Source organism: Limulus polyphemus, unplaced genomic scaffold (genome assembly GCF_000517525.1).
Source record: "Limulus polyphemus unplaced genomic scaffold, Limulus_polyphemus-2.1.2 Scaffold39, whole genome shotgun sequence".
In the NCBI taxonomy this organism is placed as follows: domain Eukaryota; kingdom Metazoa; phylum Arthropoda; class Merostomata; order Xiphosura; family Limulidae; genus Limulus; species Limulus polyphemus.
Window position 1 is genome coordinate 751,718 of NW_013665649.1, and position 16,962 is coordinate 768,679.

General features: G+C 34.6%; 1 protein-coding gene across 1 annotated transcript in view; it reads right to left on the reverse strand.

The window, feature by feature from the left end:
* LOC106461474 (protein grainyhead-like) overlaps positions 1 to 16,962 on the reverse strand; it is a 124,206-nt gene that overhangs the window by 33,987 nt on the left and 73,257 nt on the right. Inside the window, exons 2-4 of the mRNA XM_022388714.1 lie at positions 5,176 to 5,445; positions 2,869 to 3,463; positions 1,455 to 1,859 (exon numbers count right to left, since the gene is read on the reverse strand). Coding sequence (XP_022244422.1) covers positions 1,455 to 1,859; positions 2,869 to 3,463; positions 5,176 to 5,445 — 1,270 coding nt within the window. The remainder of the gene's footprint in view (positions 1 to 1,454; positions 1,860 to 2,868; positions 3,464 to 5,175; positions 5,446 to 16,962) is intronic.

Sequence of the window (16,962 nt, forward strand, 5' to 3'; positions counted from 1 at the left end):
GTTTTTTACAATTACATATAAGGGAAGCAAGTTTTCATGTCCCAAGATAACCTTTCATTAATCATGAATTTACATAACTTCTGTCCAGCTAGTATATAGATATATTGTAGGCGTAACATCTCATTCGTCCAACATGGAGCTATATATATTGTAGCACTGCTAATCGTGATAAAGCTTTCATTTTCTTTTTCTCGCAAAATCGTGAATTAAAATAAAAAGATGTAGCACTGCTAATCGTGATAAAGCTTTCCTTTTCTTTTTCTCGCAAAATCGTGAATTAAAATAAAAAGATGTAGCACTGCTAATCATGATAAAGCTTTCCTTTTCTTTTTCTCGCAAAATCGTGAATTAATATAAAAAGATGTAGCACTTCTAATCGTGATAAAGCTTTCTTTTTTCTTTCTCGCAAAATCGTGAATTAAAATAAAGAGATGTAACACTGCCAATCGTGATAAAGCTTTCCTTTTCTTTTTCTCGCAAAATCGTAAATTAAAAAAAAAGATGTAGTACTGCTAATCGTGATAAAGCTTTCCTTTTCTTTTTCTCGCAAAATCGTAAATTAAAAAAAAAACATTCCTACAGCTTGTTCTTCATAATTTCAGACACTTTTTGTTACAATATATTTTTAATCCATACACATAACTTTCCAGATTATTTCAAATAACAACAGGTATGCTAATCCTTAATATATTCTTAACATGCGTCATTCAGACATAAGTAAAAAAATGTTTTTCTTTTAAAAACTGCCTTCGAATACGCTCGTAACGCAGAGAAATATAACAAAAATCGTCTGTTAAATTCAACAATAAAAAACGTTGTAAATACAATTCACGAATATATGAAATCTCTTAAATTGAAAGTAACGACCAAAATTTGACTGGCAAATTTTAAAGCAAATACCAAACGGGAAGATTGTGAATTCTTTAGGTCTACTTTTAAAATATTTTTGCAATTTTTGGAGCCAACAAAATTAAAAGCTCAGTTGAGTTTTGATTTTTTGAAGAGTAAAAAACCGGGTAGCGGGTTTGAGTTTCATGTTACTGTCAGTTTGCTGTTTTAGTGTTCAAAAGTTTTTTGTTTTTTTTTCTCAAACTGCCATATTTGCTTATATTTTTTTAGTCGGAAAACAAGAATAAATCCCAATTGCAGCTGCTGTAATTAGATCTCAAATCGACCACGAGATGGAGTTACGAGCTAAAAGTTTGTACTTGGAAAAACTCTGGGCCTTTCTATGCGGCTCATAGAATACCGCGGTTAAAAAGTATGATTATAACATTAATATTATAAAATTCATTGAAAATTGTGAAAAATCTAAGTTGTCAAAACACCTTAATGTTAAAACTATTACCACAGGCTTACATTCTGCAGCATTATTTATATATAAATATAAACTATAATGCTCATGCTGCACTTCAGGAACAAACGTTATCGTCGCGAAGCTGAAGTCAACTTACTTGTGGAAGACCAGCACCATCTCTTGGTGTAATCGTAGCTTCTCCAATTCCACTGTCAGGGGAAGGAAGGTCAACGGTTAACCCATGCAAGCCTGTTTTGTAGCTGCTGTTCTGACGTATGTATCGGTCAACAAAGGCTACGTTTTCGACAGTGTCAGAGTATGAAGCAATATGTTGACGACCGGTTTGACACTGTTCCGTAACCGGAGAACCAACATAAGCATACAAATCTTTGTAGTAATCCGTAGCGGTCAGTGTATAAACAGTGGACCCTGATGTCCGGCTGGTCAGGGAACTCTGGGCGATGTACTGTGGCACGGTGACCACAGCATTGGCAAGGACACTATATTGTCCGACACCTAGAGGCTCATAACCGGACTGCGACGACGGAACATCAGGAAACACCTGTACAAATAAGAGATAGCTATAGTTTTAACAAATATATAGGGAAAACCTGTAAAAATAAGAGATAGCTATAGTTTTAACAAATATAGAGAAACACCTGTAAAAATAAGAGATAGCTATAGTTTTAACAAATATAGAGAAACACCTGTAAAAATAAGAGATAGCTATAGTTTTAACAAATATAGAAAAACACCTGTAAAAATAAGAGATAGCTATAGTTTTAACGAATATAGCACTTTAAGTTTATTCCAAGCATGTCTTCTAAAGAAACAATATTGTAAGAAATACAGTGTGATGATGTTAGAGCGAAGAAAACAAACGACAAAGTTTGTAGTTTGCTCTTGTGTCTCTATATTTTTCTTTATGTTATGGAAATGACTAAAATTGTTAAACAGCAAAAACGTTCATTATAAATGTTTGCGTAACGTAAAGTAATACACGATTTCATCCAAAGATAATTAAATTATTCATCATATCAATAGAAGCTTCTGTTTGTTTTTTAATTTCGCGCAAAGCTACACGAGGGCTATCTGCGCTAGCCGTCCCTAATTTAGCAGTGTAAGACTAGAGGGAAGGCAGCTAGTCATCACCACCCACCGCCAACTCTTGGGCTACTATTTTACCAACGAATAGTGGGATTGACCGTCACATTATAACACCCCCACAGTTGAAAGGGCGAGTATGTTTGGTGTGACGGGGATTCGAACCCGCGACCCCCAGATTGCGATTCGAGCTCCCTAACCACCTGGCCATGCCCCATATCAATTGAACTAAATAAATGTAAAACGAACAAAAGAGGAATAATGTGTGATTTCATTTTCAGAAACATTCAATATTCTGTTTTGCGATAGTAGTAATCTAGAATTATGTGCACTTAAGAAAAAATCAAGTTAATAAGAAATAGAAAAAACAACCTTTAATTATTACAAAAAAAACCTTTGAAATTATTTAAAAGTATTTTTTTTATGTGCCGTAAATTACACACTAGAGAACAAACGTGCTCACTGACCTGAGCCGAACTATACGACTGTGCTACGCTGGCTGCAGCCTGTAAGGGTATCACTGTGGCGCTCTGGGGTTGGGGAGTTCCAGTCTGAATTTCTCGAGCTTTGCTAAGATCCGGAGAGCTTCCCCCTGTGACCGTCACCAAATCGATTGCTTGACCGGGGGACTTGAGTTCGGGAATTTGAGAGTTCACGGTCAGAGGTGAGGGATTCTCTTGCTTCACCTGCACTACTACTGGAATTGCGGTACTAGTCTGATTCGAAGGAGGATCTCCTGGAGAGAGGGCGCTGTCCCCATTGGGTAAAGATGAAATTAGTGAAGGGGTAACAGATTTCACCGGATCATGCTTGTTGGAGTCAGGAGAATCCGATTTGCTTCCATTCACCAACGGAAGAGTACTAGTCAGTTCTTCAGGTTCTCGTTTGACAGAGACATTGTTCAGATAGATATCCATTTCTTCAGCTCTTGTGCCTGACGTAAGGGTACTCGCCACGACCGACGTCACAGTTTTCATATGTGGCCTTGGATGTGGCTGTTGTGCTGAGTGATGAATGGTGGGAGCTATGGTGGTAGTTCCTATGGGCGATGTCACAGCAGTGCTAAAAAATATTTTGTAACCATATTCAAAATGCGGTATCGACAAACTTCACACTAAATGTCAAAGTATGAAGAATTCTATTGTTTCCTTAGCTCAAATCTTAATAAAAAAGGCGTGATTGATGCTATTTCTACAATATATACAAAGCCATTTTAATATATTTATAATATTATTCAAACATCCTTTTAATTCTAATGTTAATATTTTAAACTAAAACTGAAATATATCAACAAACAAACATGTGAAACTCTTAGCATTTTTATAAGTTACTCAAAGATTATGTTGAAAGCAAAGTGAAAATATTCTTGAAAGTAACTCCAATATTTATGCATTTTAAACATTATCTGCTTAAACACTAAGTATATGTCCAACAGGACATACATTAATTCAAATTACTATTATACAATCAGAATTAAAATATGTATATCCTACACTGCTTAATCTCCAGTATTATATATTCCATCATACATCATGCATTAAGGATTTTTACTATATTTTATAAACACTAAATTATCTTTTACAGGCAAAAGTACCCGTCCCCAGTGACGGAAAAAGTTTAAGTTGATCTATCAATTTCAGTTACTTCATGGACTTTAAAAGTGTTAATTGTGTTGCACCTTTGGTTTCATTAGAGCCAAAGCTCTGAGCTACTTATATCGGTCACCGCAAAAATTATTTATAGAGCATTTCAGTCATGTTAAAGAGCCACTCAACAATAATATACGGTAAATCTACATTTTTATTCTTTAAGTTACGTCATATTTTGAAATGTGAATGAGAGTGGGATTCATTTATAACAATTTAGTGTATAATATCCAGCTTCCGAAATCAAATTTGGCATCACAATTATTCATGTCTACTCTCCTGTCATTTGAAAAGTGAAAGTCGAGCTTTGCCTGCGTGCGCAACCTTTCAAACGGGAGACAGACGAACGCTCAGACAGACCCCACGGTTCGCAATATATATAATATCATGTTTACTTTCATAAAACAATAATGTCGCTTACATTGCTTGTACCCAGTTCCAAACATTGTATTGTACTCTACTGTTTACATTCAAAACACAGACACTATATTATCTTCTACTCTGTTTACATTCAAAATACAGATACTATACTATCTTCTACTCTGTTTACATTCAAAACACAGACACTATACTATCTTCTACTCTGTTTACATTCAAAACACAGACACTATACTATCTTCTACTCTGTTTACATTCAAAATACAGACACTATACTATCTTCTACTCTCTTTACATTCAAAACACAGACACTATACTATCTTCTACTCTGTTTACATTCAAAACACAGACACTATACTATCTTCTACTCTGTTTACATGCAAAACACAGACACTATAATATTTTCTGCTCTGTTTACATGCAAAATACAGACACTATACTATATTCTACTATGTTTACATTCAAAACACAGACACTATACTATCTTCTGCTCTGTTTAAATTTAAAATGCAGACAATATACCATTTTCTGCTCTGTTTACATTCAAAATACAGACAATATACTATCTTCTACTCTGTTTACTTTCAAAACACAGACACTGTACTATCTTCTACTCTGTTTACATCCAAAACTCTATGTTTTACTGTTTCTACACTCATATTATAAACACTGGTATACCATCTTTACACATGTAACACAAAACAACACTATTTTCTGCAATGCTAAATTCCTAATACAACACTAGACTACCTCCATATTTCTGGTAGAGATGAGTACTTTTCCATTAGGGATTTGTCTCCCTTTTCCATTGGAGGAAGCTTGTAGTATTCATACAGTAGTCCTATATTTGAACTTTGTTCTTCACCCCCACCGCTAATGTTCAACATGGCTGTAGTTGCTGCTGTCAAAGGATGTTCGTAATACGCTCGCCAACCTTCGTCTCCTTCGGGCATATCCGACATGCGTTCGGATGTTGCCGACCTTGTTCGGACCAGCGCCTCCGTCACTTCCTCAGTCTCACTTTAAGAAACAATAATTTCTTAAATAAAATAGTAGAGGTACTCCATTATCATAAAAAGGTCATGAAATAAAAAAATAGTAAACGTTTTCAGTTCGAGATTTCCAGATCTTAGAAAAAAAATAACTGTCTTGAATTTTGAATTATTCTTCATATTCTGGAAAAAATGGACGAATTAAATAGAGTACAATACAACATGTGTTGACAATATTATTATGAAATAATGTATAATGTCGATTATTTATGTCATAGAAATTCCCAAAACATTATTACATATATATATAATTATATATATAAAACATGTATAGTAAGTTAGGTTCTTGGACAGTGACTGGTAAAAGTTTCAGGTGGACACTGACCACTAAAGGGCCAGGTATAGAAATTTACGTTCTTGGTCAGTGGCTGATAAAAGGTTGTAATGTATATTCAGTTGAACACTGATTATATCACATTAATTCCTTTCTTTTTTATGAGATCTTATCTTGGAACAAAAAAAAAACGGATTACATCTCTGCATTATTCAATGTGAATTGCCGTCCTATGTTATTCACATCATCTTATTACTTAATCATGCAATCATGCATATTATAATCCTCTAAGTTATAGATAGCGTGGATTTACATAACAAGTTAATCATTTTATTTTACTTCACACCAGTGATTTTTTTTTCACTTGTATGAAAAATTCATTTCCATGAATGTAAATGTTCCGATAGATAAGCTGAGAAATCCCAGATAAAGACTAATCTGGACACACCTGTCGATCCGACCTTCGTATTTCTAAACGATCAACAGAAATTAATAAAACAGGAAACTATGTCGCCCACCAGAGGGCGAGTGGTAGAGACAAGTGAGATCGTTAACACGATTGTCAGAAACAAGTCAGTCATGTACGAGGTGTGGGTCTATCATTAAGTAAAGATTAGTGAGAAATAAAATAATTTACTGTTTATTTGTTTCAGATATTCGAGCAAAGCTATACAAGGACTATCTGCGCTAGCCATCCCTACTTTTGAGTTGATAAATTAGAGGGAAGGCAGCTAGCTAGTCCATAGCACCTATATGCTGCCTACTCTTAGATTACTCTAATTGAATAATAGGATTAGATCGTTACTTTTATAACATATTTCATCAGCCTAGTCCATTCTACTGAAGCAAAACAATGACGAGAAACGATGATATAACAACAAGGCTGTTGTTATAGGAACTTATATTATATACTAAAAACGTTTTAAAACAGAAAAACAACGAAAAATACAGAAAAACGAGTTCCGACTCAACCAATCATCGCAATTTTTAAATAAAATCTGCGTTACGAAAATATCCAATAACGCTTATCTTGTAAGTAATTATCAACAACTTCTGATCACAGTTTGTTTTTGAATTTCGCGCAAAGCTACACGAGAGCTATCTGCGCTAGCCGTCCCTAATTTAGCAGTGTAAGACTAGAAGGCAGCTAGTCATCACCACCCACCGCCAACTCTTGGGCTACTCTTTTACCAACGAATAGTGGGACTGACCGTAACGTTATAACGCCCCCACGGCTGAAAGGGCGAGCATGTTTGGTGTCTCCCTAACCACCTGGCCATGCCCTGATCAAAATAAACTAACTCTATAGAACAGAACTAAAAAGTAACTTGAAACAAATAAATAAAACATACATACATAAAAGCATAAATACCCGGTTTCAGGGTTTATATAAATAAATTTAAATACCCGGTTTAGTGTCAATCCTAAATCTATGTACTAATGTAAGAGTACAAAATAATTTTCATAAATGTAAAATTTAATAACAATATTATTTAAAACCGTTTAGACATAACAAGTAATAAAATTAATGAAAACTAAATTAAAAAGGAGTATGTCGTTAGTTAACAGTATTAAGTTCGCATGTTTAAAAAAAACGAAACAACGAATCCCCACGTGACTAGGCATAGCCTAAAAATTATCCTATGGGGATAAGAATCGAATGGTCAGGACTATAGAATAGATTCCGCTGAACACGCTCTGCACTCCCTTCTATGAGCGCATCATAAAAAATAACAGGTAATCCCGTTATTCGGTTAAAATAGTCGGACAAGTATCTTCTGGTGTTAGCCTCTCCCTTGGTTAGTATTCAAAATAAGAAACGGCTATACTTGAACCGTAGGTGATCTTGGCCTGGCTGATTAAACCTATGTGCGCGTAGGTACCGCGTAGATTGAAAATTTCTTTTCAAAATAGGCTTAACGGGCTTAGAGTAAATGAATAATCAATAGAAAGCTATTCCAGAATACTGAAATAAATGCTGTATGTGAAAATATGTTGATTTTCAATAGAGTTTTAATGGTAAAAAATATTTTCAAAGAAAATATGCTCTTAAAAAAATTATTATATGATTTCTATGCCACTTTCAAATGCAGTATAAAATTGTGACCTATGCGTTGTATGAAACGTTGTATAATGATATTTAACCAAAACATGACTGATTATCCTTCAAAACATCGTTTAATAATTCTAAGTTAATTGTTCAAAAACACATCTCTCGTATTTAAGACAGTAGACGCAATCTGCGGGTCGCGGATTCGAATCTTCGTCACACCAAACATGCTCGCCCTTTCAGCCATGGAGGCGTTACAATGTGACGATCAATCCCATTATTCGTTAGTAAAAGAGTTGGCGGTGGGTGATGATGACTAACTGTCTTCCCTCTAGTCTTTCACTGCTAAATTAGGGACGGCAGATAGCCCTCGTTGAGCTTAGCACGAAATTCAAAACAAATCCAAAAACCCAAGACAGTAGAAAGTCAATATGAAATCTAATCTTGCGTCCTTTGCAAACATCTAAAAATCGTAAATTATGAGAGAGAAAAACAGGCAGGCCGACTGACTGACTCACCAAGCGAGCAGACAGGCAGATAGGTAGATAAAAACTAGTTTCAACAAGAACTAGTACACTCAGAGAGGGTTCAAAAACAAAACACTTATAAGACTAGTGGAGTATGTGAAATTCTACGTGTCTGATTATGTTCAATTCCCACCCCTACTTTTTCCAACAAGAGGTGGACTTTCCACGACATTTTCAGGGTCAGTTACAAATCCCGTAGAACCATTATTACCGGTGACCCGATCATTCCTTAATGTACCAACAATATTATCGTTTCCTACCAATAGATTAACTTTAAAGAGCAGTCAGTGATATTATGAATGTACTTCTAATAATATATCAATCAGATCTCTAAGTTTAAACACTAGGGGGAAAAAGGAATGGGTGAGTGTCAGTCAGAATTACTTTATGTTTCACAAATCACAAGAAATTGCTAAAACATGCTCTTGTATATGACATAATAGTACAACAAGGGAAGTTTAGGCTAGAATAATGTGAAGTACACATTATATTTTATTTATTTATTTTTTTGAAAGACAAATGTTGTAATATATATTGTGATATGATAAAAGTAACACTAAAAACATTAAATAATATTACATGGAAAGATGAACACATACATAAAATTACGTTGACTCTGTCAAGATAAAAACTTGTTGCCCCAACCCCAAAATATATGAAGAATTATAAATGTGATTTTCCCGTTTTCCAGTGTATGTGGAGAATCCGGGTTTCGATACCTGTGGTGGGCAGAGCACAGATAGCCCAATGTGTAGATTTGTGCTTAACTTCAAACAAACAAACAAACAAACCAGTGTATGTGGATCTCCTGTTTATAGTAAAAGACAATAAAAGCTCACGGAGGTTTTCAAGTATACATGTTTAATCTTCAACTTTTGGAATTAAATAGTAACACAGTAAGAAAAATATTAGGACAAAAGGGTCAAGATCTATGCTTAAAAGTGTTGCAAGAATGAAACTGTTAAAACAGTGTCTAAAATAGTGATAGTAACTTACCCCAATAACATGCAAGCATATGTTTCGTTTATTTGCTCCAATCTATTTTGGAGTATAGATTTTACTTTTGATACACAGATGTTCTTCGATACATTGTTTCAGTCCTCTGCCTTTGAAAAATTCACATTGCATTGAAAAAGATCTACAGAGTGTCCATTATTGTAACACAACGAAGAACTAAATCCAAAACAATCTAACATCTTCAGCTGAAAGGTGTATCAACTAAGTGATTTAGCATTACTACTCTCGTCAAATTATCTATCCAGCCAAATCAGGAGCGAGATATTATCAGAAGTTGATTACTTTCAGAAGAAAAAAAGTTTTGCTGAAATTCTTTTTTCTTTATATCTGTTCATCAATATTTTTTAGTCTGGTTCAATGACAAATTTTACAGCTCAGTGAACGTTGGATCTGGTTTTCAAGTCTCACTGAATCACTGTGATTAGCGCGCCACCTAGCCAGCGGATGAATCCACATTCTTCGTAGAAAAAAAAAGTGATTTTGTTCCTTTCGAGATATGCTTGCGCCAGGTCTACGTCATTGTATCCATGATACTAAACATGCAGCCAATCAGAGGGCATTAGGTATTAAGTAGTGATTTCGCCGTGCATAAAATCCTGTACTGAAACTAGCTGTTACGTATTCCCCAAATCATAAGAGTACATGACAAGAAAAGTACTTAATCCCGAATAATATCGCATTTAAAATAATTATATATATATATATATATATATTGTTCTTTGTTGGTTTCAACATTTCTACACAGAGCAAAAAAGTTGCAATTAAATACAGAAATATTTTAACAGTAATTATTAGTTTACTAAAGTATTCGTGCTAACATGTAACATTGGTTTAAAAATTTAACTACAGAACTATTTTTTTAAGAAAACATTCACTAGGGTTAATATTACAACCCAAAAAACAATATAGTACTTTATATAAATTGTTTGTACTCGTTTTTAAAAAAACAACGAATAAAAATTCTCGAAATATTCCGGATCATTTCTTGATTATGAGGATCCACCGGAGACCATTAGAGCATAGCACAATACTAACTTCAAAATACTAGATAAGTATTGGAGCATAGCACAATACTAACTCCAAAATACTAGACAAGCATTAGAGCATAACACAATACTAACTCCAAAATACTAGACAAGCATTAGAGCATAGCACAATACTAACTCCAAAATACTAGACAAGCATTAGAGCATAGCACAATACTAACTCTAAAATACTGGACAAGCATTGGAGCATAGCACAATACTGATTCCAAAATACTATATAAGCATTGGAGCATAGCACAATACTAACTCCAAAATATTAGAAAAAGCATTATAGCATAGCACAATACTAACTCTAAAATACTAGACAAACATTATAGCATAGCACAACACTAACTCCAAAATACTAGACAAGCATTGGAGCATAGCACAATACTAACTCCAACATACTAGATAAATATTTTTACCATCTCTATAAACGTATGTTGTTTGTCTACAGAATGACCATATTTACGACACATACACATTGAATTTTGTAGCATCATAGCCGACCAACAGCTGTAGGTACGGAAACCACTTTTCTTGAGGTTGTTGTATGCATACTTCTTGTAATATAACATAATTCGCGAAAAACTAAAATTCAAAGCACACTTTTACTTTAACGGGTATTTATCATTTCATCACTGGGGTAACCAATGTACACCATTGGAGCATAGCACAATACTAACTCCAAAACACTAGACACACAGTAAAATTATTCAGTAAACAACTGTTTTAGTAACGCTCTTCATTGGTACGTTGTTTGATCCACTTTCATTTCTTCAATTTATCTTATAGTCCAATACTCAATGTATCTTTCTGTATACACACAGTAACAATCATTGGTTTATAGACTGTTTGATGCTTGTACTTTTACCAGTCAACAAACAATGTTAGCCTTAATATGAAGATAAAGGACTACCTAATATAATAACATTGAATATTATGTAAACAATTACCTTCTCTATAAAACTTCAAATCAGTATAATTAGTACATCGTTTTTCCCGATTAATTCGTTAATCAGAATTTATAGACTGATAGACAGAATGAATGTTACATAAACAGATATTTTATGTTTAACTAAATACAGAGTAACTAAATGCTTTAAAAAATAAGAGATTCATGTACAGTCATTGGGGACATGTCACAGTCAGTCTAGTTGAATGGGCTTATATAATCCCCTTGGTTGATGGTATTTCGAAGATTTTATGAAACAAATGCAGTAATGATCATCTTTATATAACTGTAGTGTGGAATCACTCACTCATATTAGCTATCACAAGCAAAAGTGACAAGAAAAGTTTAAATTAATTTATCAATTTAAATTATTGCTTGGACTTTAAAAAGGTTAATTGTGTTGCACTCTTGGTTTCACTCAGAGACAAATCTCTAAGCTACTTATACCACCCACTGAGAAAAATAATTGTTAAGCATTTCAGTCGTGCTAAGAGCCGCTCAACAATAACATACTGTAAATCTACATTCTAATTCTTTAAGTTACGTCACATTTTGAAATGTGAATGGATAATGTGATTAATTTCTAACAATTTAGTGTAGAATATCATGCTTGCGAAATAAAATTTGGCATCAACATTTTTCATATCTGTTCTCCGGTTATTTTAAAAGTGAATGTTGAGCTTTGCCTGCGTGTGCAGCTTTTCAAACGGGAGACAAGAGGAACGCTCGGACTGACTGACACCACGGTTCGCAATATATATAAGATCAATAGTGTCGAGAGCAGGATCACTTGTAACTACAGTACAATGATAATGTTTGAAACTCGGTACAGAATGTGCATTAAATGTATTTAATAATCACTGTATCAAAAGCGATGGTACGTTAAAACTCAGTCTGCATACCGGTTTCAGTTCTGTCTACCACGGTGGCAAGCTAGAACTTAGCTTGGACTACGGTTTCATTATAATTACCACCAAGATACATTAGAAGTCAATCTGTATGGTTCCGATCGGTCTATCTTCTTAAATAACTTTTATGTATAACTTGTCAGAGAAAGAGAGAGGTCGAAGATTGAAATAAGAATACTGACGAATTTAATATGCTCTTCTGTGGCGAAAGAGCAATCATCTCACAGCAAATACAATACCTTGCCATCCTACTACTACTGTGAGTGAGTCAAGTGTCACTGAATGTGACCTATAACCTCAGATCAACTGATGTTTTCAATAATGATAAGTTTTTTTCTCGATAAAATGACCTCGAGGCTAAAATGTTACTAAGGTCCCAATAATACTTATGCGCACGTGCCAATTTACTCCAAGGAACACCTACATGTGATGGATAACCTTTAACATGTGCATAAGTGTCAAATAATCTGACGGCTGAAAACACAAGTGAGATAGGCTTGAATACAACAGTACAGTATTCGCTGGCATTTTCCAGGAAATAAAGTAACTGCGTGTTTGTGATAAGTTACGCTGAAACATTAAGCATTAATCACTAATTTTAATAGTCTATAGTGCTTACTCAACGAAGCGTATTTATGCGTCATTGCAAAGTTGGAAGAGATTCTACCAAAACGACATCCTTCTGTTTGGGTAGGCACGAAGATTTGTTTATCGAAACCTTTTTTGACGTCACGCAAGAGATTCTGTTAAGTGTTTCACACTGTATTACGATAAATAAAAGAAATGCATTTACTCTGGTACCACGTGAAATTATAGGACGAGAGAGTGAATAACACCAATCAAAACAACGGTTCCTTAACCAAGCATTAAGTATCATCGCTAAACCATCATAAGACGTAAGGAGGTTGTACGCTCACCGATAGACGGCGCCACGTACGTCTGTTATAAGCTGACAAAAACCTATTAATGGAACCAGTATGGAACAGTAGACCTCAGTATATCCTTACCCTTGTAAACGATGTTAAACGTTCTAGGATGAAACTCATTGCCAAAGACTCACAGAGCGGTGAACTGCTAAATTATATGATGTTTTCGACAGAATGTCATTGTTTGGAGTTACAGCAAATTAACAGCTTTGTGTAAGTACATAGTCAATAACAAACATTGACCATAAAAAGACTACACTGAAACAACATTCAAATTATGGGAAATGTAAAAAGAATATGTTACAATATAGTACATTTACCACTTGATCAATAGTTAAGTTTATGAATAGTTAAAACTTTCAAGTATTAATCGTATCGTGTAACATTTGATTGTTCTCTAGATGAATGACAGACAAAAGTTTTTTTAAAGTTCCGGTATTAATGTGTGAACATTTGGAAGGCACTCCTCATGGGAACGACTCACGCTGCTTCACGAGCCTATCATGTTAACCAATAAGAATCCTGCTTTAGACAGTAAAGTTGAGTGACCGCATGCTTGCGTAATCAGGAAAAGAAATAAAAATTGGGGTTTAGAGATCGAACAGATTTGATGAAGGTGGAGCTCGTAAATTACGTGATCGGACACTCCAGTTTCGAAGTGTAAGGTAATAAGTCAAGCTCGAGGGTCTTATTATTGATCCAATGAGCAGAGAAAGTTTAAACTCAAAATGAATGAGATAATATTCAGTTTAGTCCATTCTAAATGTCACGTCAGCTTCTGAAACGTGTGTAGAAAAATTTTTGTTACGTAAAGACATGTAAGGATTGTCAAGAGTTATAAAAGTTATACACTAGACGAAATAATTTTAACTATATTTATATCACTTTAATTATAGATAGGCAGTCTGTCTTTGCGTAGAAAACTACACAGAAATTAGACAGGAAATTTGTGCAATTAACGTTCGATATCTAAATTCCAGTGTTTGGTTAGGTGTTCGGACAAAGTAGAACTTAATACATTTATAGGCTAATTGCTTCTATTCAAAATCATAGTCAATCATTTCAATTTTTCTGTATTAAAAACATGTAGAGTAAACGGTAAACCCACCGTCTCAAAAAAAAGGACGCTTCTAGATACAACAAAGAATAATGCTCTGCTTAGGTTCCTTAATTTTGCTTTAGTTGCATGCACGTGACAGAATTTATTGTTTTAAAGATTTGAAGAAAATCGAAACAAATAGTTATATTCATAAAATACGACAAAAACCGCCTACTATCACAGTGATTGAAATCTTAGGATAAATTGTCTAAAATTAAGTGTACATTTGTATAACCTCCTCCCCCCCCCCCCGCCGAATATTCTCACCCTTTCAGTCGTGTTGGCGTTATTATGTAACGGTCAATCCCGCTATTCGTTAGAAAAAAAAGAGTAGCCCGAGAGTTGGCGGTTGGTGCTGCCGACACTGATTGTATTCCCTATGGGTGGTAGTTTATAATTAGGGACTACAGCAGGTATTCTCAGTAGCTTTGCCATAAACAAAACAACTAAATAAACAAAATAAATATAATGCATCAAAATACGGTCTGAAGGTAAATAGTTTTCAAGTCGATTGTTGGAAAAAAAAATTAAATTTCTCACATCTTCCACTGATCATTTTATGCTGTGTCATCAACAGTATTAACTCTCAACATAATTAACAGGTTGAACATTATTAAACATAGATACACATGATTAGGGTCTTTAACCTATGGTCATTTTATGTGAAATCCTCCTAGTATGCTTCAACTTATGTTGTACGTTCCTCGGAAGGTCATCAGCTTATGTTTACCGGCACTTGTTCGCCTTCAACTTCTCAGCACCAAGCTTTAGAAACGGCCACATCATTGTCACTATGATAATCATGTTGTGAATAAATACGTGTAAATGTTGCGCATGATGCGCTACCTCTTGAAGTTGAGAACATTCTAAATGTTTAAACTAGGATTAGCATTTAGATTGAATTGCAATACATCTCAAAGTCAAAATTCCTTTAGGTGTCTACTGAGACCATGGATGGCATTTATTTTGCTTTATCCAAAATGCTGAAAGTCTTTTTCGTATGTCTCCAATGATAATGATCTTATCAAATGTTTATATTTTAATATTATTGAAAACGCTAACAACGCTAGAAACCGGGTTTCGATACCCGTGGTGGGCAGAGCACAGATAGCCCATTGTGTAGCTATAGTAATATTTTCGCTTCATGCCATCAATCTCGTTATTTATTATTCTTTGCCAACCAAAAGTCTGTCGTCAAAGTTGTTTAGTTGGTTCAAAGTTCTCAAAAGCATCAGAAGGGAATGTATTTTGTCCTTCAGTCTTTCTACCTGTGTACAGAATCTCTCATGTGGAAGGCTGGAGGCTGTAGTTGGTTCTAAATAGATGTTTTCATCGGAGATAGCACCTTCATCAATCCGCAGTACACTCATGAGATGGTATTGTTGACCAACTTGAGGAAGATATTCAACAGGCAGAAGATAAAAATGAAACATCGCAACGAAAGACTAGGTTCTTTTCTTTAACACCAAAGTCTTAGCTGTTACGGATTAGTTCTTCAACCATTTGAAGTCCATTGTAACCTTCCTTGATAAGTTAACGTCAGAAAGTGGAAGTACTTTGGGCAGGTATTATAACAAGATAACAGCATGCTGTGCAGAATGCACATCATGGCGAGCATAGTGTGAAGAATTAGTGAAGGGATAACATAAAGCAATTGCTCTCCTCAGGCTACATCGTAGCATTAAACATGATCATGATTTGAACTTTACCTAATAGCGTTTAATTGTTGTTGCTTTTTTCACACATTGGCATTTGTCTGAAGATCGCTTTTTCTTTTTCTGGCAGTTGTTTTGATGTAAAATTAATTGATTCAAAAGAAATGATTAATCATCAAGGGTGTTCTAAGATTAAGCAATCTTCCTTCACCCCGCGCGAGACTAAAGATTATAAATTTTTGAAGGTTATTAGTCCATTCGAGCCAAGTGGGCGGATTCTAACTGGGCTGTAGTTTTTAAAAAATCTTAAAGCTGGTAGGCAGACGTGAAGGCAAAGGCGAAGTCGAGGCAGGTTGGAATGTTAGAGAAGAAGATAAGTCGAGGACTGATATTTCAAGATGCTTAAAAAGGAAGTAGAGAAATAGCATAACTCACGTAAAATTAGTTCCAGGTCTTAACGGTAAGGGTTTATGTTGTGAAGTTAGTGAGGTCGATCATATTCTAGCAAACAACAATTGTTTTGTTATTCCTGTTATTTTTCCGAACCATTAGTCTTTATCGCTGTTACCAAATATATTTGATAATTCGTGAATGTAGTTAGATATACATTTCCAAGATTTCTTAATTTCTTGTGCACAAAGTATACTTTTCTTCCTTGATTAAATATTCAAAACTATATGCTTTAAACATTCCAGGAAAGTTTGAAATTTGACCTTTAACGAATTAGCAGTTAAAGTGTTAATATTAAATTCAGGAGCTTCCAAGGAGGATAGTGTGACATACTAAGAGATTCCGTCAACAGCAGTGATCTGAGTCATTTCGTCACCAGCGGTGATTGTCAAAATTTAAAATAAAAAAAAAGGATATATATAAAACTTTCCTTTTTGCCAGTTGTCAAAATTAAAGGATTTTAATTATATTTCTTAATAGTATAATTGTTTGTTTGTTTGTTTTTAATTATGCACAAAGCTACACAAGGGCTATCTGTGCTCTGCCCACCACGGGTATCGAAACCCGGTTTCTAGCGTTGTAAGTCCGCAGACATACCG